We start from the raw sequence: 23,120 nt of genomic DNA, 5'->3' as shown, positions 1-23,120 counted from the left end.
TTTTAACTGGTAGTTTGAGGGCAATTTGAATGACAATGGGCCTGTTGCAAACTTTTGCTAGAGCAAAAATCAGAATTGATTCTTGCAGAAAATGACTTAAAAATTACGATGGGCGCATTCGCAAAGTCTGAAATGCACTCCTAACTTCACAATATGCGAAAGAAATTTGTTTATGTTTAAGCTTCCCGCTTCAAAAACGATAATACAGCACAGGTGAGCATTTTGTAAGAGGAGTCATTCCATACAACCCTTGCGCGCCAAGTGCACAATAGATGGCTGACGCATCTGCGCGTAAATGGTGATGAAGCACCATGATCTCTATCAAAGCAAGGGAAATGTAAATATGTAAACACGCAAGTTTATAAAATTCAGTCTCGTCTCGTGTTTTTTGAAGGGTCGGCATCGACCATCTTGAATATTGTGTAGCAGCCCAGTTCGGAAGCTTTGGATGAGACAAATCCTCTTACAAAATTTTCACCTGTGCTGTAGTATCGTTTTTGAGGCGGGAAGCTAAAAAAAAACAATTTTCTTGCGCAGATTGTGAAGTTAAGAGTTCATTTTAGACTTTGCCGATGCATTCATCGTGATTTTTGAGTCATGTACTGTAAGAGTCAATTCTTATTTTTGCTCTAGCAAAAGTTTGCAACAGGCTCATTATTAGAATTATATAGAACTAAGTAATTATATATTATAGTTTGTGTATAATTTAGTGTATAAATTTTGTAGAAACAGTAGAAGTGGCTTTGTAATATTAACGATTGTAATTCTGAAAGGGCGTTATTTTTTTGTAAGTTGCCTGCCTTGCTTTTAAGTTAACAGCATAACAGACACACGATTTGTAAAAAGGATACAGTCACAAAATTATCTTCAGTTTTTTTGAAAAAAAAAAAAAAAAAAAAAGATAATTAAAACCGAAGTAAAATAAAAAAAGAGTGCAATATTTCAAAAACAAAACTTTGCTGTAGATGAAGAAAGGATAGTTTCTGAAAAATGTAGGTATGTTGTGTTGTGTGGTTTTTGCAGCCATGTCCTTGATTGCTTTAGACATTAACAAAGCAAATGTTTGAATGCATTCATACCTGGAGGACAGGACCTGTTGACTTGTACTGGAATGCCGATTGAGCAAGATCTGTCTCTATTGGAAAAAGCTTATTGCCTTTCAGTAATTCATAGACATTTGAATGAAATGATGCTAAACCTGGAAAATGAAAGACGAAGATTTTAGAGACTCTAAATAATAATGCTTATACACTAGGTTGAATGGAGTTGAGCTAAACCTGAAAAATTGGAAAGGAACGCTCTAGAATATTTAAGTAAAGATGACTAAAATAAATAAATGTTATATATCTCAATCGATCTCAATAAATCATCTAAAAGATCTCAAAAGGAAAGAAATGTGAGAAAGAAGATGTGTTCTCATGTGAGAAAGAAGTCAGAAGAGGTTAACAACGATTCTTATGTATTTTTGGTTGCTGAATCCGTATTATATGTTCCCCATAAAATCCGCCTTCTGCCTTCTCTGGTATTGTCGGAAAACTGCCGAAAATGACGTTTTTACCCGCTTTTCTGGGCATAAATAAGTAAACTACAGATTTCCATAAACTGCATTCTGATTTCTTTAAGTTTCCTAGAAAAGAGACTGCTTCTCAGTCTTTTTCGGACAGCCTTTGTACAAAAAAATTCTCATCATGGGCATGAAGATTTTTCTTTTACCTGAAACAAAACGCTGAAGTTGCCACACAACATCTTGAACATGCTTGTTGTCTAATAGCTCCATTTTAACTAGAACATCTGACCTTAGCTGGGCAAAGCGACTTCGAGCTTCTTGTCGGCAGTGTAAAATGAGCCTGCAAATTTTCAAAGAGTTAAAATTTGTCATTAGAAACAGCTGCAAAATTAAACAACTACAATGAGCAAGGGTACTTATTCTATACTTTTCTTGAATTAAAAATTAGCCAACATAACAAAGGTATAATATTAATCGGCAAGGATGCCGTTCGGCATTTCGAAAGAAATTAGGATATTGTCGAACTCTTTGATGGCAAAAATAGCTTTTCTGGTGTCTTGATGGCAAATATAGCTTTTCTAGTGTATATTGAACTTAAATCATTGATTTCTTTTCCTCTCCTGCTATTGAACTTTTAACTTTCATTTATTCATTTTTTTAATCAAGTTGTTGACTTTTGTCAACTGGTGCCAAACGGTATTTTTAGGAACTCTTTTTAGTGGCTTTTACATCCCCAATTCTTGCCCTTTCATCAGGACTAAGTAAGCGCTTACACTCACTATCAGTAACAGAGAGCATTATCGACCAGCTTATGATGCTTACCGTATGCGTGTTCAAATTCGAATTTCCTGACTTCTTACTAATGTCTCAGCCACTCTTCAATTTATTCTGGTTGTTTCAAATTACCTGACATTTTAGGTTTTTAATCACACTGCCTGTAAAAAGAGCCAGCAGTATGGCAATTGCTGGTAACTATGGTTTTAAGCATTTCCGTTTCATTATTTTCTTACATGTTGTTCTGGTCGAACAGGAACAATACACAAAAATTCATTGACAATGAACGTTTTAATATTAATTTTAAGCATGTAAGTTTTGATACTTGAGAGCCTACAAAAAGAAGGAGTTTAAATTTGATATTCTAGAAGAGATTACCTGTATTCATAATTTCCAGTTTCAACGCGGTATAGAGGCTCTTGCAGCACAGAATAGCCATGCTCTTCATCGTCCATTTCCTTGACTTTCAAACAATAGGACAAATATTCAAATTTTGCATCAGCATACTTGCGGATTGTTAATTTTGTGTCAGGAATCGCTTTGTTTAAGTAAGTCCCCAAGTCATTAAGAATCTGTAATACAGAATAATATGGATATACTTTTTCAGAGCTGCGTGTCTGCTAGGACAAATTATAATACAATTCCCAAGGTAAAGCAAGTCTTTCAAAGTTATTCATGTAAATCGTGATATGCATTTTTGAAGTTTCTGTTGATACCCTTCACAGCATTATCAATCTGTGTCTTGTTAAATATAAATTAAATCAAATTCAAATATTGACGATGTCTGTTTAATTTTAAAATATTTATTTTCTGTGAAGGTTTACTTTAAACGAAAAACTTCTCCAAAGTATCTGAAAGTAACAAGAAATTCGGTTGATAAATATTATCTAGTATATGAGGAATGACAGTGAATTAAAACTACTGAAACTTAAATGTTGTACGAACTAAAGAGGTAGACAGCAATAGGCATAAGTAAGACCTATGTTATAGGCATGATAATCTTACTGGTTTTAAAGCTTTCAGGGTAGTGATTCCAAATTTTTCCATTTGTCTGTGACAGTCTCCAAATTGACGGAAAGTCTCACTGGCTCGAGGTTGGGGTTCTCTGACACCAATCGCTGCAAAAGCATCACCGAATGCTGTCCGGCAGAAAATTAAAACAAAAATTGCAATTAGTACATTTTTGGCATTGAGTTAACTGAGGACAGACAGAAATTTGTAGGACTGAGCAAACCTTCAAAAGATTTTAATTAGTTGTCCGATTAGAAGGTTAGATGTACAGGGATGCCCCGTAACCTGTATTATAGAATTTAATAGAGGCCTCTGTTTGTTCGTTATATTTACAAAATGTTACAGCCTTAACTGGTTGTTGGTTAAAATTTTGATATTTTCTGGAGCAGTTAGACATTTTACTATTTGTTGATGATGGTTTGAAATAGCACTTTCACACAGTAATGTGGTTCCTGCAGAGGGCTCAAATCTAATTTGACCCTCAATGCAGAATTCTATATTATCAATATGGACTGATCACAAAGTAATATCAGTTTTGCCCATACGGAAAAGGGGAGAGAACATACGGCCACAACACATGACTCTCACCATGTATTTAGGCATCACAGTATTAGTAAAGAGATTTTCTACCCAATTTTCCTATCTTATTAAAAACGATCCGAGCACCTGACAATAATAATGGAAAGCTTAGGATTTTAAGCAGTTGAATTTTTCTACTAGACACTTACTAAAATTGCGCCTAATCTGTTCGCGGACTGGTTCTTATTTCCCATTTTTAGTTTTTGTTTGTTTTTGTTAATACGTATGTTTAGCTATTGCAAGTTTTTGATTTGGTATGAATGTATGTTTACTTGAGTTAACATTTCCAACTCATCATAATTTTTTCATTTTTCCTGGTATGTATCTTCCCCACTTAAAAATTTTTTCAGATATGAAACTTTTGCGATGTAAAGTAGGGGAACTGAACAATCATTATGTGCAGAAAAACCAGGGACCAAGTTAGGTCACGTAAGTTGTGAAGCTCACTTTCCCCCAAAAAGGAGCAAAGCATCGTTTTAATGAGCATATCTCATTTGTAAGTACCATAAAAATGTTAATACCTTTATAGACCTGGAGCAACTTGAAGAAGGACTTCAAAACATACTTAGAATGATCCACTAATTTTTTGTACATGAGTTCTGTTGCCTCTAATTCATCTAACTTTTTGACTAGTGTATCATTGCACAAAATGGCTCTTGAGAGTCCTGAAAAGAAATAGAATATTCACATTTAACATTTCAGTGTGTTTGAATGAAATAAAACAGAGAGGAAAAAAATATTTATTTGGAAAATCAATTTTTCAGTAAAATCATGATAATGATTCTCAATCGACTTAACAGTGTATTGCTGAATTTGGCTAGTGCAGGCTAGTGGCCAGTCAGTTAAATGTCAGGAAAAGCTCCCTATTCCAAGATAAAAAGAAGAGGAAAAATCAGTATGGTGGCAAGACCGTCCCACATAATAGGCCTGATATGATTCTTCTGGAGAAGAAGCAGAGCATTGTACATCTGATAGATATTTTGGGCTCTTCTAATGCCACTGTAGCTGCTGAGTATTGAGAGAAGATCGAAAAGTATATACCCTAGCCAACTGAAGTAAAGCAACTGTGGAAGCTTAAGGAAGCTATTCTTTTCATTCTCTCTCAAATCACCTAAAACAGCTTTATCACTGCGAAAAAAATCCTGACTAGAGTTGTGCGATTAATCAAACATAAATTGCAATCAGATTCAAAAATCTTTAAATCACTGCTCTAATCCTGACGTGTTAGGCAAACTCTCAGCTTCAATACACGCTTATACCTTAGTAGGGATTTGATTTATCTCATTCAATCTGGAAGATATAAAATAAGAGAACTTATTTTTCAGATGAGCATGGCACTAACACTACTAATATTGCAAGAGTGACAGAACAGTCTTTACCTAATGCATCAGCAGTTGTGGTGCTCATATTTTCTACTAATCGATGTTTCACTTTCTTCAGTACTATATCCAGAGTTTTCCCTTGTTGAGGGTCTGCATGCAGTTTATTGTACTTGATACTTACCTCATCCTGTAGGAAGAAAATGTTTTGTAGAATTAAAAAAGACAGGAAAAAAAGAGACAAAATACGAATTTAAGATCTACGATGAAGTGAAAAACAATTTGAAGACTTTCCTGAAAGAAATTGCTAATGCTGGTAAGTGAGAATTATAGTGGCTAAAAGATTAAATTTACTATTTTACACCAACTAACTCAGCAGCAATGTCATGCAAGTAGAAGGCCAAAATTACTGAAGTTTTGAAATTTTTCACTTTTGACCTATCACAGAAGGGCTGTTTCCACTCCTTTTAAGGGATTTCCTCTCCCTTCTTTCATCATGAGGTTAGTTAAGGAGTTTGCGGAGTGACCATCTGGCCACTTTCCCCTACAAAAAACGCTTTTTTCATCTCTTGTCTCCTTTTCCAGACAAACCTTGAAGGCTCGATCCAGACGGCTTTCGAGGCCTCAACGGAAACGAGTTTCCTGTGTTGTTTTTTCTCTCTGTGTGTTGTCTACCCCCAAAGCGTTTAGGGCATTCCAGAGTAGCCATAAAACAAACCAGAAGCATGTTATGCTGCTCTTCCTTTAAAAAAAAACAAATCAGACCAGCAACAGCTTATCTGCTGTAACCAGTGACCGGTAAGCCATGCCCTCAGATGAGTTTTCTTGCAAATAAGGGGAAAAAACAACAAAAAAACAGCTGTTCTATGGGAGCAGAAATCATCAAATGATAATCTAATGAGTAGACTTTTTTTAGTGAAGCACAAGTAAATGTTTAAAAATTCAAAATCAGCACTCACATAACTTTCAAAACATAATAATGTGGACCATATTTTCAAATTAAATGAATCATAGTTGGGATGTGGATGAACCAGCAAGCTCCAAAACAAGTTCCAAATTTTAAACCAAATAGACCGCATTAGCCATTGCTACATTTCATTTGATTAATATTTTTCCGGAGAAAAATTGTACAGATTCTATTGAAAATTTCAAGAAATTTGCTTCTTGTCACAGAGAGATTACCTAAAATTTTCAAAAGAGTCTACACTACAGTTCTCCTATAAAAGAAATAAAACATCCGATAAAATTTGGCAGTGGCTGATGTAACTTGGTAGCTTTCTGCTCAGTACAGTCCACATGTGCCAGTACGGGCCAGTATATTCAACTATCTAGGGTACTTGCGCTACTTTGAATTTTTTCTAGATTACTGTAAGAAATTATGAGATGTTACAAAAATTTCCGCTAAAAATATGTAGGTATGCTTCAGTAGATATGGTAGCAACTTGTATAATGAGACACAGGACATAATAATACTGCATAGACTTACATAAGTAAAGGGTGCAATTCAAGGAAAAAAGGTAGCAAAATTTTACCTTGCATGCCTGTATCATTTTTGCCACTTCTACCTTGGTTTTACCCTTAACAGAGGCTCCATTCACACCAACTATTTCATCTCCACTCTGTAAAGTACCATCTTTGGCAGCCGGAGTGTTGTCAAAAATCTAGAGAAAACATGATGAGTAAGAAATTAGACACAAGGCAGGAGGAAAAACAAAACATTGAGATACGTATATTGCCTACTGACTTCCTCCTTCAATGTTCAGAGTTTTTCAAGTATATATTTTTTCAAATTTGTTTACCCTCTCTTCCTTGAAACACGCCATAGTCATTAGCAGTCTGAATATCTTAGAACATTCCAAACTTCTGAAGAATATTATCAGAATATTCTATAACTAGCAAGGTATATGAGTGTGGTTAGATGTAATCTAATTTAGAAAAGAGAGATATTCATGAGGAAAGATCATGTAACAACTTGTAATCCTATAGAAATCTTTGTACTTAATAAGAAATGGCCGAGGATCTTCAAAAATGATTTGCCATTTTCTTCTCTCTTAATTTACTATGTTCTGGTAGATCAAACAATGTTCAGTAATATTACTACAAAATTAAGATAATTCGAACTTTCAAAGATACAATTTACGATTTTCTATTCGTGATTGAGGGCTTTTTCAAGAATACTACCTACCCATTATTGAAACAGGGTAACAAGACAACATATGAAAACACAAAGATCATAATAAGATCGAAGGATTGAGCTTATGGCTAGAAACTTTGTACCTGCACAATGTACAAACATGGGCACAATGGAGCTCCGCCTCCAATACTGATTCCAATGAGATTTGTAGTGTCTTTCTTTATTGTAACAATACCTGATGTCACCACCATGCCCCTGCACATGAAAGAAGATCAAGAAATTAGAAATTAAAATGAGGGTGAAGAGATAGGGGTATGATGAAATGTTAGAAGCCACAAGAAAACCATAGATTTTTTCAGACCTACCAGCAACAATGTCTTTTATAAGAGGGATCATGGGAGAGTCAGCTATCTGTGTACCTGAGTCTTATTCGTTCTGATTCCGCCTCACTGATTACCTGTGCCAGAGCCGCTTAAAAAATGTGTAATGCTAAATTTTGGATATTTTGAACTCCCTCTTCCCCTCGTACTGCTTTTGTCACGAAGGTCCCCATGGTTTAAGATGTAAAAACAAAATGATAAAATGCTCTCCTCAAGCCCCACTCGAGCGTTACGTATTCTATGAATGGTCCCTCTGCAAAAACTAACACACATTTTTACCATCAATTTAAGGCACCCACGATGTATAGAAAATAGGAAAAAATAAAGAGAAAAAGTACCTATATAATGTAAGGGGGATATTGCTGTATTTTGCCAAAAAAGAGAGATAGGTATAACCATAATTCATGTAGCCTCAAGAATAGACAGTCAAGTTTTTTTAAAAATCTTTCTTGTAATTTTTTTCTAGAGTAAAAGTTTTTTCCCGAATCGTGAATCAGAGTCTGCAAGTTTTGGTTCTCTATGAAGTTAGACCAAGACTACTGTTTTTTGTAAATAGGATGCTTCAATTTATGTCAAATGCTTTGTCAATTTTTGACATAGAGCATTCACTGCTAACAATCTGTGAGAGTAAAATTCAAGCGTTTTCCAAGCACCGTTCAAAAAATAGAGCTCTTTCAAGGCCTTGAAAAAAAAAATTCAAAATCAAGAACTTTTTACTCTTTTCTCAAGGCTGCTTGAACTACGTTAACACAGTGATTACTACTGTGTTCTATGTAGAGGTCTCCCTAGACTGTCAATTACGACCTGTAGGGTCGAGTTGGAGAGTAACATCCCCCCTCCCCCTCAAAGTTTTTCCTCTGATGACTTACTGTTTTGATATCACACTGATCACTGGTCATGTATTTATTGTTTCACAGTTATAAAAACAGTGAAATGAGGAGGCTAATAAGAATCCGTTGCTCAGTAATCTTATCAAAAAATCTATTAGCTGGAGCAGTTCTCACCTGTTCAACAAAAATAAAGCACATTCCTAGGTGGATACAGAGAATAGAAGAAAATTTGCAGTGAACAATAGAGTGTTAGAAAGAAGCATTGCAAAAAAGTGTCGATTGAATACTATTTTATTTGATGTAGGTGATAAATAAGTGTTCACAACTAAAATAACAACAACATTTTCAAAAAGACATTGTATATAATAAATTACTATGGACTGTAACTGACTATTCAAAGTAATTGGCACAACTTAATCTATGAGATTAACATCTAGAAAGACATAACTGGAGCATTCTGAGAATTCTGAGCCAAAGAGCTCAGAGATCCTCTTGTACTAACACTAATGCTACATAGTACATAGGATGAATGGTTGAGGAAAAGAAAAGCCTAAGTTCCTGATAACTGAATATTAAAATATATATTTTTCAAATTACTTAGCACCATTTAAATAGTTGAAACTAAAAACATTATCAGGAATTCATCACCGAAATTTTAAAATCTTGAGGGATTTAAAACTAGAACTACAATGACTAGGTAACTTCACTGATTTGATTGTATGGACAAGAATTGAATACTCAAAAATTATCACTCATTGTACCAACATACTGACTAGAATAAAATAGTTAAGGAAAATACCAACATGCATGGATACAGAATTGATCCCAAAAAATCAATCGTAAAAAATCTAAAATTAATGGTGATTTCAAACAAAAAATTGCATCTTAATTATATTATGACTTGCTGTTGAACTACTATGATTTTGGACAGGTGAGTTACAAATTACAATACATCTACGTATACAATAATAGTTACCCTTGCAATGACTAAGGTTGTGATGAAAAGCTACCTACAGGAATTAAAGGGAATAACTCACATCCGATCTTGATAAAGATATCTTGGTTCAACAAGTAGTTTTTCCAAGTCTTCAATAGATTCAATCTTGTGTCTGAAAATAGAATTGTCAAGTTGTTATTTTTCCTAGGAGAAAAATTTTGCAATGAAGTAGATAGTTGCAACTAATCAATCTTGTACGCATTTACTTAAAATATGTAGGATTCTAGGGTCCTGAAAGTGGGCACTAGGTCTAGTGCCATAACTTCAGAACAAGTGTATCTAGCAAGCTGAATGCAGCTGATTTCCCAACAATTGACATCAAATTGTGCTCACTGGGGAAACATGTATGAATTTTCAACGGGTTGAAAAAAACAAGAGGATCTCCTACTACTGATAACTATGATTTTTCTCTCAAATATTTGAAGAGCTCACAGTTGCTCACTTGAGTGCCTTAGGTGCTTTTAGATCCATTTTAAAACGTATCCATTAAATTGTACGCACTTCTTGATTCGCTTATTCCACTAAATCAGCATTGTAATTCAGAATTCTTCAGGTCGAATGGTAACAAGAAATCGCTGTTTTCTTTTGCTATACCTAAGGCAGAAACTGCTGGATTGTGGCAAGCGTTCAGCATTTTAAACTTTCTGCACCCCTGCAGCCAAAACTAGCTTCTTACCTACATATATTCTTTTCTAAATTATGGCACCAGTTCTAGTATTTTTGGAACACCCAGGAGAAGAATTTTCAGTTCAGATCTTTGGTCACGGGTTGCACATAATCTATAAATTCTATCAACCATCATATTAGTCAATGCTATGTACACAGAGAATCACTAGCCGACTGCACTATCATCGGAAGATATTTACAGCATTTACTGCCTCTTGGAGCAACTCATTTGTACTTAGATTCCAAGATTAACACCGAGACTAGAACAGACTGATTACTTTTAAAACGCAGTGGAAAAAAGGAGGTGCCTAAAGCGACCTACCTAAAAAACCTATAAGTACCTACCTGAGCAGCTTTTAGATGAAAAATTTCTTCAGAATATTTACTTATATTTATGACAGCATTTCAGTTCTATTAGGTAAAGTACATTGCTTGTAAAATTCAAAATTATGTATCTTATTGCAGCAAAATTGATTTATGAAGATAGTTATAGGTTTCTCAGAGGAAAATTGATAAGCTTTTTTTTTGGAAATTTTTTTGCTTATTCTTTCACTGTAGAAAATGAACTAAGAATAATATGATGTGAAAATTTCATTCACTCCATTTGCTTTTCTTCAAAAAAATAAAAATGACAAGTGTCAATTTTGAAACTCCACAGTCAGGAGGACATGCAGTTTTCAACTTTTGAGTACAGAATAATATTCTTGAAGTTTTTAATCTTGGAAGTTAGAAAATATATTACAAAAAAAATATCATGTGATAACAGAATGATACTCACAGTTGATCCTCTTCTGTTTCTTCGGAATTATCCTTCAGAAAATTATTACTGACTGCCTCGGTCAACAAGTCTACATCAACTAGTGCTGATACTGCAGATGTATTGGTCACAACTTCAGAAGTTGGACTCATCATGTAGAATGAAAAATAAAGTAAGATGAACACACATACATGAAATTTGGATTAAATCAGAGCAAAATATTTACAAACTTGCAACTTAAAAAATGATAGTATCAAGAATATTCACATAACATAAATAGATGGCTTGCCAGGAAACCGGTTCTTAGCTCCTACGCGAGTATAAAATTTTGCAATTCCCAATTTTGAAGAAAAAAAGTTAAGAATTGAGTGGTTTGGAAAGAAAAAGAAACAAACAAAAATGAAGAGGATAAATGATACGCTATTTTAGACAGGATTTCTTCAAGGCAGAAGACATCTATATGGATTGTACTATACCCCTTTGAAAAAGCGGGTAAAAAATCTCTGGCGATTGGGATTGAGTGTATGATTACGTGTGGATTTGAATTGAAAAGAACGCAAAATAATAAGAAAACCATAACCGAAAAATGAAACCATAAAATAATAAGACATACATGCGATCTTCTGTGAACATAGTTGGGATGGCTAACCACTGGGACAAAGTCTCGAGAGGAACATAGTCAATACTGCTGTAACGAGCAGCCATTATGGGTAAAAATTAGATAATTTCTTAAAAGCGCATCCATTAAATTCTGAGAATCAACTGAAAAAAAAATCAACCAAAAAACAAAATTATCTAAAATAAAAAAAAACAAAAAAAAAAAAAAACAAACAAACAATCAAACAAAAAAAAAAAAAAACAGAGAAACAAAGAAAATAAATTTTTTTTGAAAACTATATCACTGGTTCCAGGAAGTCAAATTCTGTGGGATTAGCACTTTAATTCTAAGAATATATTTTGTAAGTCCATTTGCAAACGGAATGAGAGACGGCCTGTCAACACTAAATTTTGGATTTTAAGTACGATCCCGCTCCAACCTTCTGAACACCCAGGTACTCAGGACTCAACGATTTTCAGTTGTAAGTCCCTAACCAGAAGCACATAAAAACAAAACTGCGTCCCGCTCTTCAAGACTCCCCTCCCCCATGAAGCATTGTTCAGTACAGAAATCCCAAAAAACACAACCCCCCTCGTTCAAAGGCTCAAAACATTATGAAAATGTTAGGGAAAATTTTAAATCAATTAAATGTTTTTGAAATTCCATGAAAAAATCGACAAAATAGCAATGGTAAGTCCCATGCTACAACCTAAACACAGTTCATAAATAGAGATAGAGCCCGTTTTAGATTAATTTCCTCTTTTGCTGGATGCGCAGGCTGAGGAATTCCCTATTCTGCGCATAGGTACAACAACAGAAGAAAAGTATTCTGAAGCGGGCTCAACAGTGTAACTCAAAGCTACACTCGTGCGCAGAAGATTAACGTTATGGAGTACTTAGTAATATCGTTCATGTACAAATCATGAAATGTTCATTAATTTGCGAAACTGATAAAAAGGTTTGATGCTTCGCTATAAAATATGGTGCGGCAGAGTTGTGAATCTCAGGATTAAATCAGATGCAAGAGATGCCAAAATTTCAGAAAGATCGACTACCTCAAAATTGCCGACAACACTTTAGAGAATTGAGGCTTGAAATCATTTGACTGACTGCTCAGTCAGGAAAAGATATTCCTGAGTATTTCCATCCGAGCAGTCTGTTGATAAGAGGTTAGACATAGGACTGAAAACAAGAAAATAAATGGCGAACTGATGTTACTTACAGTTTATCCTCCTCGAGGAAGTAATCATCTTCATAATCTTGCAATAAAGAATTATTCATTGTTGACAGAGACTAGATTTTTCACATAAAAAAATAAACAAAAATGAATGGATGACAGCTTATCAGTTATCAGTAACCAGTTATCAGTTTGTCACGTCCATGCCTTGCCAGATGAATGTTACGCCGAAACCCGATAGAGTGCGCTGTGACGTAGCCAAATCTGCCCGGTAAATTCGATTTGACGTGTGTGGATTTCTCTAATAAAGTAGGACGTACCCCCGAAATAGACCCCCTAAAATAAATCATATTAAAACGGGCTCCCTAAAAATTTCTTAGAGGGGAGGGGGGGAGGGAAGAAAATAGCGAGAGTAGAGGGCAGGTAAAACTTCCTTCACAGACCAAGTCCAGAGGAGGAGTTTTCATTATGCTCGTACCTCAACAAATCCTTGATAAAACGTTAATAGCTTCCCAATCAATTTCTTGTTGCTTTCATTCAATGTAAGTTATTTTGGAATTCTTTTCACAAAGACTTGTTTCATATTCTCTGTTTGCACAGGGAATATTATCCCAACCTCAACAGTCTTCTGTATCTGCTTGAACCATGATTGTTTTTAAAGAAAGCATTTCCACGTGGATTTTCAAACCATACTTACTGTACTTACGGCCTGTTTACAAAGCTTGTGGGTACTGCGAGTCAAAAAAGGTTCTTATTTCTCATATTTTCATAAAGTCGATACTGCCAGTTTTCTCCTTTCTTTATTGACATGGTGATATGGAATTTTTCGGACTGCTCTGCTGTACACTGGAGGGTATAGAGGCACGTACCATTGGCATTTTCTTTGAGAATATCAACCATACAGACTTTTGGTCGTAATTCTGATATTTTTCGGGACACAAATTAGAGAGTGAGGTAAGCAATTCGAACTCAGAGCAAAATTTACTACGATTCTAACTCTTACTACTTACAACCAAGATTGGATGTAGGGGAGTCTAAGGGGGTTGGAAACCTCAGCAGCAAATTTTGACAGTAATGACTTTTTGGGGGGGGGGGGGGGGTAATTCTGATTACATTTCCAAAATTTAGATACAGTATAATCATAAATCTGGCCCCAGAGATGACATTTAGGTAAAATGTTTCCATTTTCTGGATTCCCAAATAAGGATCAAAATTAAGAGGAAATGTTTTTAGGCTTTTATGATAAATCTCTGGAGGAAAAAAAATAACTTTGAAAGGACAGAGGGTCCTTACTGCTTCTCAGAACGTCTCTGTAAAGAAAGAGAACTCAACGACGGTGAAAGTTTTGATTTAGAAAGTAGGAGGGAATAAAAAAGTGTGCAAAATAAAGGAGGAATTTTTGATGAACTATGAAATTACTTAAGACACTGGAGTTCAGTCCATGTTCAGACAAGTGGACATATCTGTGAGATCTCACATGATATGAATGTGTTCCAGATGAGAATGTTTTGCAAAAATTATTCTGAAAGAAGGTACCTAATTTTCAAAGTTAAACCACCAAAGCACCAAAAGAGAAGTTCTAAAAACAAAAACACTTTTCGAACTTCTTTCTCAGAGAGGTACGGTATAAGAGATAAATGAAAAAAAAGAGGAAAATATATTCCAGAAATACTTAAATATATATATGCAAGAATTTAATCAACTTCTCAAATATGTTTTATTTTCATACTTTCTTACATATGTTAATTTAATTAACACAAAACAACAAAAAAACCACAGTTTCTCCTTGTAGGAACATTCATTACAAAACTTTGACCAGATAATTAATACATAGGTACAAGCAAATTAGTTGAATGGGAATCAATAACATTAAGTACATTTACTATGATTTTGGTATTCTTGAGTATGATCTGAAGAGAAAATTTCTCTTTTTCTATGTCTTTCCTGTGATAATAATCTACTAACAAAGCTGGAAAATAAGGTTTGAAAAAATTTGAATGGCGAATTTCTGTGAAATGATGTTTAAAAAAAAGAGTAGGTGTTAGGAAGATTAGAAATATTATCATAAATTTAATTAAAAAAATGGTGTTTCAAAATTCTGATGGGATAAAACTAATGCCAAAAGAAGATTTGAAATACAAAGAGAATGAATGCAAAAAAGTTTTACCATTTTTTGAAGGTTTTCATCATGTAAAATTCTCCGTACAAATATGTAAGAGACATATCATTGGAGGAGGCAGGTGATTTATTAACATTGTTCATCTTCTTGAGGTTGGGCCTCAGAAATTTTTTTTTGAAATTTGCTAAAAATTCAGAAAAAGAGCTCTTGCATTATGATAATTCTATCTTTTTTTTTCACTAAAACATTAGGTGAATAATACTCTTCCTGGTCACAATAAAATCAGGAAAATACCAATGTATTCTCTTAAAACATGAGATGGCATACATATGTTAAGTGATAATAAAATAAAGTATTTTGATAAAAATGATGACGATAAGTTTTCTCGGGGGTGCTGCAGTATTTTTGAGAATACTTGAAAGAACAAAAAATATAAAGGAAAAATGATAGGAAAAAACAGCCTAGAAAAAGCCTTGAGGGTTTTAAAGAAAATAAAAATGGGATTTGATGACCAAAAAGTAAAGGAAAAAAAGAAATAAAGTGGATAAGAAATCCTTCAAGTTTGATTTCAACAAAGTTTTAAAATGTGAATAAAAGAAATAAGGCAGAATATTTAGTTTATGCCTTGTGTAAAAATTCTTAGCAAAATAAAGCAAAGAATACAATACAGATTTGAACAATGATCAGATGAATTGTGAAAGAACAACCAAAAAATTACTAGTGATTATCTTGAGTTCATACGGATTGGATCCATGTGAGAGCTTGGCGCAGAGTTTTCAACTTGATGCGGTGTAAGAAAGAGGCAATAAGCTGATATTCTGTTGCAGTACGCTGCTTTCCCGTGGCAGGCTGACTGTAGACAGCCGAGGAATGGCCTTGATAGAGAACCTTTGTTGCAAGACACAATAACCATTGCAACAACTGCAAAAATGAAAAAAAGAAAAAATGAGAAAACAAAGTTAATTAAATTGATAATTCAAAAGTAGAGACCATATATAATGAATCAGTTATTAGATCATTTAATATTATCAATGTCAATACTTTTTCTGTGGTACTTTGAGTTGCCTTCTTCAGAATTTTCCTTGTGGTTATTTAAGTGGCAATTATTGGAATTTTAGAAAAATATAGATTTTTTTTTTTTTTTTTTTTTTTTTTTAAATTTAAAAATGCAAACAAATATTCTTTAAATGGCATAAATGTCGTGATTGCCTGGCATGAACAGTTAATATGTACTTAGCACATTTTTTCTCTATTATAATAATAATTTGCACAGCATGTTCCAAAAGCAGACTGATGCTGCCATTTTCAAAACTAAGACACCAGAAGACTTGATCTTGATCTCTTTGAGAGATCAAGAGGTCTTCTACTGATCGAGAGAAAAATCAGCTTGTTTGAATGAAAATTAAGAGAGGTATTGCAGTTAATGGGAGAGATATACCTGCACAGCCTACAGGTTTTTGACAAAATTTGTTCATTTTCTTTTTCTTTGTCTATGTTTGCAAATATGTACATTTTGTTCACTTTTAACTAAGTACCTACTGATACCAAAAACTACATGGCAACAGTGTTTGGTAATATTGGTTTCTGTGTGTGGTAACATTGTTTTCACATTAAAAAGGATTTAGCAGATGACCGATTTTGATTCTCACATGATAAGCAATATTAACGTGAGTCATTAAGGACTACAGTTGATGTAATTGCATTGCTATTTGACAGGAGTAGAAAAAATCTACGTCTCTCAATTTTTTATTTTTAAGCCTAGAAGTACTAAGAGTTTTCTTGGACACTATCAGTGCCTAAAGGCATTGTTTGCAGTAAGAAACAAATTCAGGGAGAAAAATACATTAAAATGGGTTCACTCTTCCCTCAACTTAAATCCAACTTACGGACTCCACATAAATGAAATTAAATCAATTTGAAGGAATTTGACTTTTTGAAATATGTGATCCTTGGTAGAACATTGAGCATGAAAAACAAGGGTTACCCTGATGTGGAAACTCACCTCACTATTGGATGGCAAGGAGTTTTCAGGCATGTTGAGCCAAGCACTTGGTGCCCAAAGGTAAAGTTGACATACAGTGGCTGCCAGCTCAGCAGACGGTCTCTAAAAATTCATGAAAAACAGACAATTTTTACGACTAAGTACTGATAGTACTGATTTGATATTAAAGAGGCTGACACATTATTTAAATTTTTTTAAATATTTAATTCAGGGGAGTCTATTTCATATTTGGGATGAAACATTTGAATTAGAGAGGAATGAAGGTAGTAGCAAGTAGATAAACCGAGCTCTCACTCGGAGGGGAGTGAATAACTGAGCATAGCACAGAAGAGTCTAAAACGCTGAAGTATTTGGTAGGCAGTGAAGAGGCGTGAGTGATCAATTATTGATATTTTCCCATTTGAAGCTGTGGTAAAGAATTGATTATTAAGGTGTTTGTTGTGAACACCCTGTCTATCTATCCTTTTCCATAGTTATAATTGGCGAATCAATTGATATATTGCAAAGCACGCCGCGCCACTGTTGGTTGGATTATGATATTTCATTAGAGTGCAAAACGATCATAATTCGATACAATGCACCTCTCTCTCACACACGCAAGAGGAAAATCTGACTAACCCCCTCCCGAACGCTGTTGTCGTGTTTATCAGTTTTACAGGCCAAGTAACCAAACGGACTGACTTATAAGGCAACAATGCCACGACTAGTAGCTGGCATGGTCCAAAAAAAACCATTTGTTTCTGATAAAAGCAGCATCTGCAAGAATTTGTCTGAACACCCTTACATAAAACTGCAAAAAATTAATAAAAGTCACCCAGTTCAAAAAAGCGAAAATTCACATCAATAGAGTTTGTGAGCATCTCTACTTATTTTTTATTCATTCATTTTTTTTTATCTTATGACCTCATGATATACACAAAGTTAACTGACCTTGTTAGGATTTCTGATCAATAAAGCAGCAATAAGTTTGGCAATGGTTACTGGGACATTTTCATTAAGCGCCGGCAAATCTTCTTCAGTGTATGTTGTGTTGCGAAGGGCTGGGGTTTCCTTGTTTGTCTGGTAAAACGGATTGACTCCATTAAACAGTTCATAAGCTATAGCTCCAACAGCCCATACATCTGATTTAGAATAGTTAATGTTGGAAAATAGGCCAGGTTGAGCAGTGGCGACCTGCAAGGAGATTTAGAATAAGAGTCAGTAAAAAAGAAGAATGCAGGTTTATATTTTTTGTTTTTGAAATTTCCCAGATTTGGAAGATTTCATGACAAATGTTGAAACGCTTGTTAAGCTTGTCAACACAGAGATGCAGATAATGCCCGATTTTGCGATTCATGATGCAAATTGGAAATACGACCGTCAGGCAAAATCATCAGACCACAGCAAACGGACTATGATTTGGAACTTTCTAGATCTTTGTGTCAACATTCTTATATAATCTATTACAGGGACTGTAGAACACTGTTCCATTCTGTTGTGTGCCAGCTGTTGGTGATTAAAGCTTAGCGCTTTCATGATTCTATCAGAAGTCAACTTCAGTCAACCACTTTTCATCTTACAAATTCCTTTTCCAGAATTGAAATAATTGCCTCAGGCAAACTAAACAACAATTTTAAAATTAATTTTTCAGATAAAATGAAAAAGAACCGTTGGTAGTTTCAATGACCATCAAATCAACAATTTAGTAAACCTAGTAATACTTCCATAGAATTCACAATTAATTCGTATGATCAGTAACTATGGATGAGAAATACCTCTGGTGCCATTAGAGCAGCATTTCCACCCCTGTCAGTGTCCGGAGACTTGTACGGCAAAGACAAACCATTGACATTGTCCGACAAGCAGCAACCAAAATCTGTTATCACAACACCAGGGCATTCTGCATAATCCCCTGGAAGAATATTAAATAAATTAGAGTAGGAAACCTGACAAGAAACGACTACTTTTACATAGTTGAAAATTGCCGAATGCAAACCAGATGAATAATACATTTTATACAATCTAAAATATCCCTTGAATTCTTAGAAAATGAATACAAAAAATGTGACCAGTTTGGTGAGAAGGGACTTATACTTTGCTAAGATTGTATTCAAGATGAGGCAAAGAGGATCGTCAGAATCCATTCAAAGTGTCTTCCAGCAGTCGCAGGTAAAAGTTGCATGCAAGTAAAGTGCTTCATCCTAATCATTATGCACAGTTCCACTAAAGATTTCTTCTGAATTTTTATTTACAAACCTCAAATAATTCTTGAAATCTGTTTTACTTGGAACTGAGATTTTTTGGCTTTGAATCAGTAAACATCATTGTTTTTAATAATTTTTGCGCTCCTATCAGAAATGTCAAAATGTCTATAACTCAGCACAACAGGACATCGCAAAATTAAATCAGAACTAACAAAAACCAATGTAGTCAGGTCTCATGACAAGATATCTCTCCATTCCTGATTCACCCCTGAGGAGTATTTTCATAATTTTAAAGGAAAGTTTTGGTGCCAACTGACTAGGCAGATTTATGAGAAAAAACACATACAATCACTTACCAACGGTTTCAAGCAGAATATTATCACTTTTAAGATCTCGATGAGCAACATTGTGTCGATTCATATGGGAAACACCCTCTAAGATCTGCGTCAAAATGAGAATCTTGTCCCGAATTTCTGTATTGGTGTTATTAATATAGTCTCTCAAGTTTGTATCATAACGCTTCATGAGGAGGAATAATGACATGTTGCGCCCATAGCCGTCTGGGTTTATGCGAGATGGAAGAGCATCAGGGTACAACTTCCGGGAGCCAGGCAAATCCGGAATGTAGTCAACAAAAGAATTATACATTGCTACAATGTTCGGATGAGGCGGAAGTCGAATGATTCGTTCGGCAAAACTGTAAAATTGCCAGTTAGTGATTAGTTTCATAATAAACTTGAAGGAAACTTCATTTCAACTTGGGCAAAGGAGAACATTTTGCTAAAATTTTAAGTCCTTCTTTGGACTGATTGTTTCCTCTTTTTTGTCAGTTCATGAGATTCATACTTTATTGCATCACAAAAGAGAGCAGCGGCTTAACCTCTTTTAAATGTTGGCAATACCCTTCATTTGGAATGATTTTTCTTTCAACATCATTTTCTTCAGTTAGACTAGGTTTATTTATTGTGAATGGCAAGGATATTGGTAAAAAAAATTACCATCTAATTAGTTATAGGTTTCTTAGAAAGAATGTAGCAAACACAAGCATAATACACAAATACTGATTAAAGTGTATCTGTTCCTATGGAGCCAGCAGTTTATATTCGATTATGAATAAGATAGCTGAAGACCTACCTTTTTTCGAAATCATCTATTCTGACACTTGCTGGAACTGATCGCAGAGGCACTGTTTCCCTATACATGGCACGTAGAATAGACATGGCATTAGATTCTGCATCGTAGTTGAACATCATTTTCACAGCCAAAGAAAATTCTTGATTGCTTTTAGAGGCTTGATCTACTTCATTTCCTGTAAAATTAAAAAGAGGACTTTAAATTTCATTCAAGACATACTTAGAAGAAAAACAGTGAAACACAAAATATCTCAAGGAGCAAGGTTTATTTTAATATTTTAGATAGCCATTACTGCTTTAATTTATCGTTTCTTCCTTTTTGTGTAACTAGCATAGGTACACTGTTCCTCAGAAAACTGGGTTTGTTTTTAAAAAATTATCCTTCATTATAAATACATATAGTGCTGTACGTTTGCCTTCTTTTTTGGGTTCTTCAACTTAAAAATTTACTGCTCAACTCTAGAAACACACATGCTTTTTGGGTATTCAATTTTTAGAATACGGTTCAAATGAAATCAAAACTACCTAAGTAAGTACAATTACACTGATCAGGTGTATTAGATATGTACGAGATTAAGATGACGTAATTGAAAAACTGGTGCGGACAATATTGAATCAGTAAAAGATGGTTTGAGCATTTTGATTCGGGCCTAAATTGTACCCTCTTAATTTAAAAAAAAAGAAATAAAAACACTTACTGAAATGAATTAGATATTTATAATTGTGCGTTATCACATGGTTTCCAATTATTTGAAAGTCGATTTGACTGAGGTAGTCTCACTTTACTTAGCTGGTAGAGCCACTACTTCTCCTTGTTTTCTACTTAAGAGTATTTTCTGCAAGAGAAACACTCCATTTTTCATGCTTCACTAAAATCACTCTTCCTTATTTTAAACTGAAAGAGGCTTGAAGGGAGACTGACTTACTGTTTCACATTATCTACTTACCCACTTCTTTTCTTTCTGCTTCATATATTACAGCATTGCTCCCCTTTGCCAAAGCCTTGCCAACTTTGAGTTGCCCCAGACCTTCGACATCTTCAATTGAAATTGTTTCAATTTCTTGTAAACGATCTCTCATCCTACTTACGGCATCCTGATTACAAGTACCATTACAATTACAAGTCATGATAGGAATGATAAGTGAGTGCATGGCTATTCTTTTTAAAGAATGGATCTAAATTTAGAGCAGGATATCTGAGGGTTAACAGCAAAGAAAAGTCTGGAATTTATGAAACAAAATCCTGAGTACTTGTCCAGTACTTAGCTTTGTATTCAAACAATAAGAAAAATTAATACTAAAAGTTTGCATGGGTTTAGGTGCCTTTAAAGTGAATAAACTCATGTTGTCCGCCAAGGGCAAAGAAACGCAGTATCACAAGATCAACTTTGGTTTGGTAAAGAAAATTTTAGAGTCTCAAATCTTCCATTCAAAATTTCCAATGCATTTTTAAAATCACTGTCAAATTCTGGTCATTTTTCGGGTTGTCAAAATTAGAGCTTATTGATGAAGCTCTATCAAAATCTCCTCCCTTCCATGATGGTTTCTTTGCATGGAGAAGGAAAAATCATAGAGTGCATGGAGTCGTAATGTGAATGGGAGAGCTGGGACCATGTTCAGAATGACGATCCAAGCCCGGTGTGCGCCGAGCTTAGGCCACTTCTACGATCCAAAATTGAGATGTAGAATACGAGGTGATTCCTATCCTCTTTGTTTACACTGGATGGCCGAGTCCCCGTATATCGTAAACAATCGATTATGTATCAAAGAAGTGACCCGGCGTGACACAGGAGACTCAGAATTCGGGACCTTGAAAATGCTTAAACGTGGTCCCAGCTCTCCTACTCACAATATGACTCTATGAACTCTATGGGCAAAACATGGAAGTTTTTGGGAATTGATGTCGGGTAACTTTCGCAACTGACTTGGCCTACAATGTCCCAAGCGGAGATACGCAGTTAGAAAGTTTCGCTGTCAATATGCTTGAAAAGAGAAAGTGTCAACCATTTCCTGTTTACCGCAGTCCAACTCTAAAAACAACTGTTTAACTGAGATTTTTGTAAGTGCAGTGTCCATGGACATCTACCACTAGGACCCAAGCAACCACGGACGATAGTGGAAATCTAACAATTAGTGAGAATACGCGTCAAACAAGACTTACCCTTATTTCCCAACAAACACCTTCAAATTCATCCTCTTTGGTTAAGATTCCTGTGCCTGATGCTAAACTTACTCCAACCAATGCAAAGAAGGGAGTGGAGTCCCCGAACAGTAACTTCTTGGCAGTCCTTCGTCTCAAATCAGCAGCGAGGGAATTGGTGACTCTCTTGAGGATGTTATCAACAAAGAGTTTACGTGCACTCTGGAAGTGAGCTTGAATGCTCGCGTTAACTAGATTCGGAACTGCATGCTGGGCGCTTAGATGAGCAGCTTCGGGGGCTTGAATTCCTCGGGGAAAAATCTTGACTTTCGGAAAGTCCACAACTCTGTGTTGCGGTCGGAGGATTTCGAATATATATCGACCATTTTGGAACAGTCGACTCACGACCGTTCGCACTGACATCTCACTCTCGGCCGCGGCTTGTGCCCAAAGGGACACAAAGTAAATAGCCTTATCTTTCACGGTGAAATTTGTAACACACTCAGTCGCAAAAATTAAATGATTTCACACCTTTGAAACGGATGACACAAGGATCACGGATCTGGCATTGATAAGCGATGATGATAAACCCTCAAGGCCACTATCAGAAACACATAGAAGAGAACACCCCATAGGAGATAGCGAGGCAGCTACCTGTAAATCTTGTCGTGACGTAAAAGATGCATTGACCTGATCAGCCAATGGCAATGAAGCTGTCGCAAGGATATCACGTAAACATGACCCAACTCAGTCACAATCATCGTAAGACCTGCGTTTGGTCGCTGTGATTGAGTGGAATATTCAATGAATGTCA

The 23,120-nt window shown here is 35.1% G+C and overlaps 2 protein-coding genes across 4 annotated transcripts in view; both read right to left on the bottom strand.

Annotated features, from left to right (window-relative positions):
- PICK1 (protein interacting with PRKCA 1) overlaps window positions 1-12,935 on the bottom strand; it is a 77,495-nt gene extending 64,560 nt beyond the window's left edge. Inside the window, exons 1-11 of one of the 3 annotated variants that reach the window (XM_072299354.1) lie at window positions 12,775-12,935; window positions 10,976-11,101; window positions 9,572-9,643; window positions 7,468-7,579; window positions 6,723-6,851; window positions 5,251-5,380; window positions 4,393-4,536; window positions 3,287-3,420; window positions 2,660-2,853; window positions 1,714-1,847; window positions 1,080-1,198 (exon numbers count right to left, since the gene is read on the bottom strand). In XM_072299354.1, the coding sequence (XP_072155455.1) occupies window positions 1,080-1,198; window positions 1,714-1,847; window positions 2,660-2,853; window positions 3,287-3,420; window positions 4,393-4,536; window positions 5,251-5,380; window positions 6,723-6,851; window positions 7,468-7,579; window positions 9,572-9,643; window positions 10,976-11,101; window positions 12,775-12,833 (1,353 nt within the window). In that variant the 5' untranslated portion in view covers window positions 12,834-12,935. Of the gene's footprint in view, window positions 1-1,079; window positions 1,199-1,713; window positions 1,848-2,659; window positions 2,854-3,286; window positions 3,421-4,392; window positions 4,537-5,250; window positions 5,381-6,722; window positions 6,852-7,467; window positions 7,580-9,571; window positions 9,644-10,975; window positions 11,102-11,567; window positions 11,717-12,774 lie in introns of all 3 variants that reach the window. The other 2 variants (XM_019057257.2, XM_019057258.2) reach the window with 2 other exon arrangements.
- Window positions 12,936-14,422: 1,487 nt separating this feature from the next.
- On the bottom strand, window positions 14,423-22,911 carry Pink1 (PTEN-induced putative kinase 1). The gene is made up of 8 exons (XM_019057259.2): window positions 22,328-22,911; window positions 21,114-21,261; window positions 20,168-20,342; window positions 19,390-19,730; window positions 18,605-18,741; window positions 17,781-18,023; window positions 16,851-16,952; window positions 14,423-15,769 (listed from the first exon to the last, which is right to left on the bottom strand). The coding sequence occupies exons 1-8, from the start codon at window positions 22,727-22,729 to the stop codon at window positions 15,584-15,586; spliced, it is 1,734 nt and encodes a 577-aa protein (XP_018912804.2). The 5' UTR covers window positions 22,730-22,911; the 3' UTR covers window positions 14,423-15,583.
- Window positions 22,912-23,120: the final 209 nt, after the last annotated feature.

The sequence above is a fragment of the Bemisia tabaci genome, chromosome 1 (assembly GCF_918797505.1).
Source record: "Bemisia tabaci chromosome 1, PGI_BMITA_v3".
Taxonomy (NCBI): Eukaryota; Metazoa; Arthropoda; class Insecta; order Hemiptera; family Aleyrodidae; genus Bemisia; species Bemisia tabaci.
Note: the sequence above shows the minus strand (reverse complement) of the source record. Positions and strands in the feature narration are given on the sequence as shown.

Excerpts from the sequence above, each read along its gene's own strand:
- Pink1 (XM_019057259.2), bottom strand. The coding sequence starts at position 22,729 with ATGTCAGTGCGAACGGTCGTGAGTCGACTGTTCCAAAATGGTCGATAT. Across the intron at positions 18,742-19,389 it reads TATTCTGCTTGAAACCGTTG|GGGATTATGCAGAATGCCCT; the intron begins GTAAGTGATTGT and ends ATATTCTTCCAG. Across the intron at positions 16,953-17,780 it reads TGATCAGAAATCCTAACAAG|AGACCGTCTGCTGAGCTGGC; the intron begins GTCAGTTAACTT and ends ATGAATTTTTAG.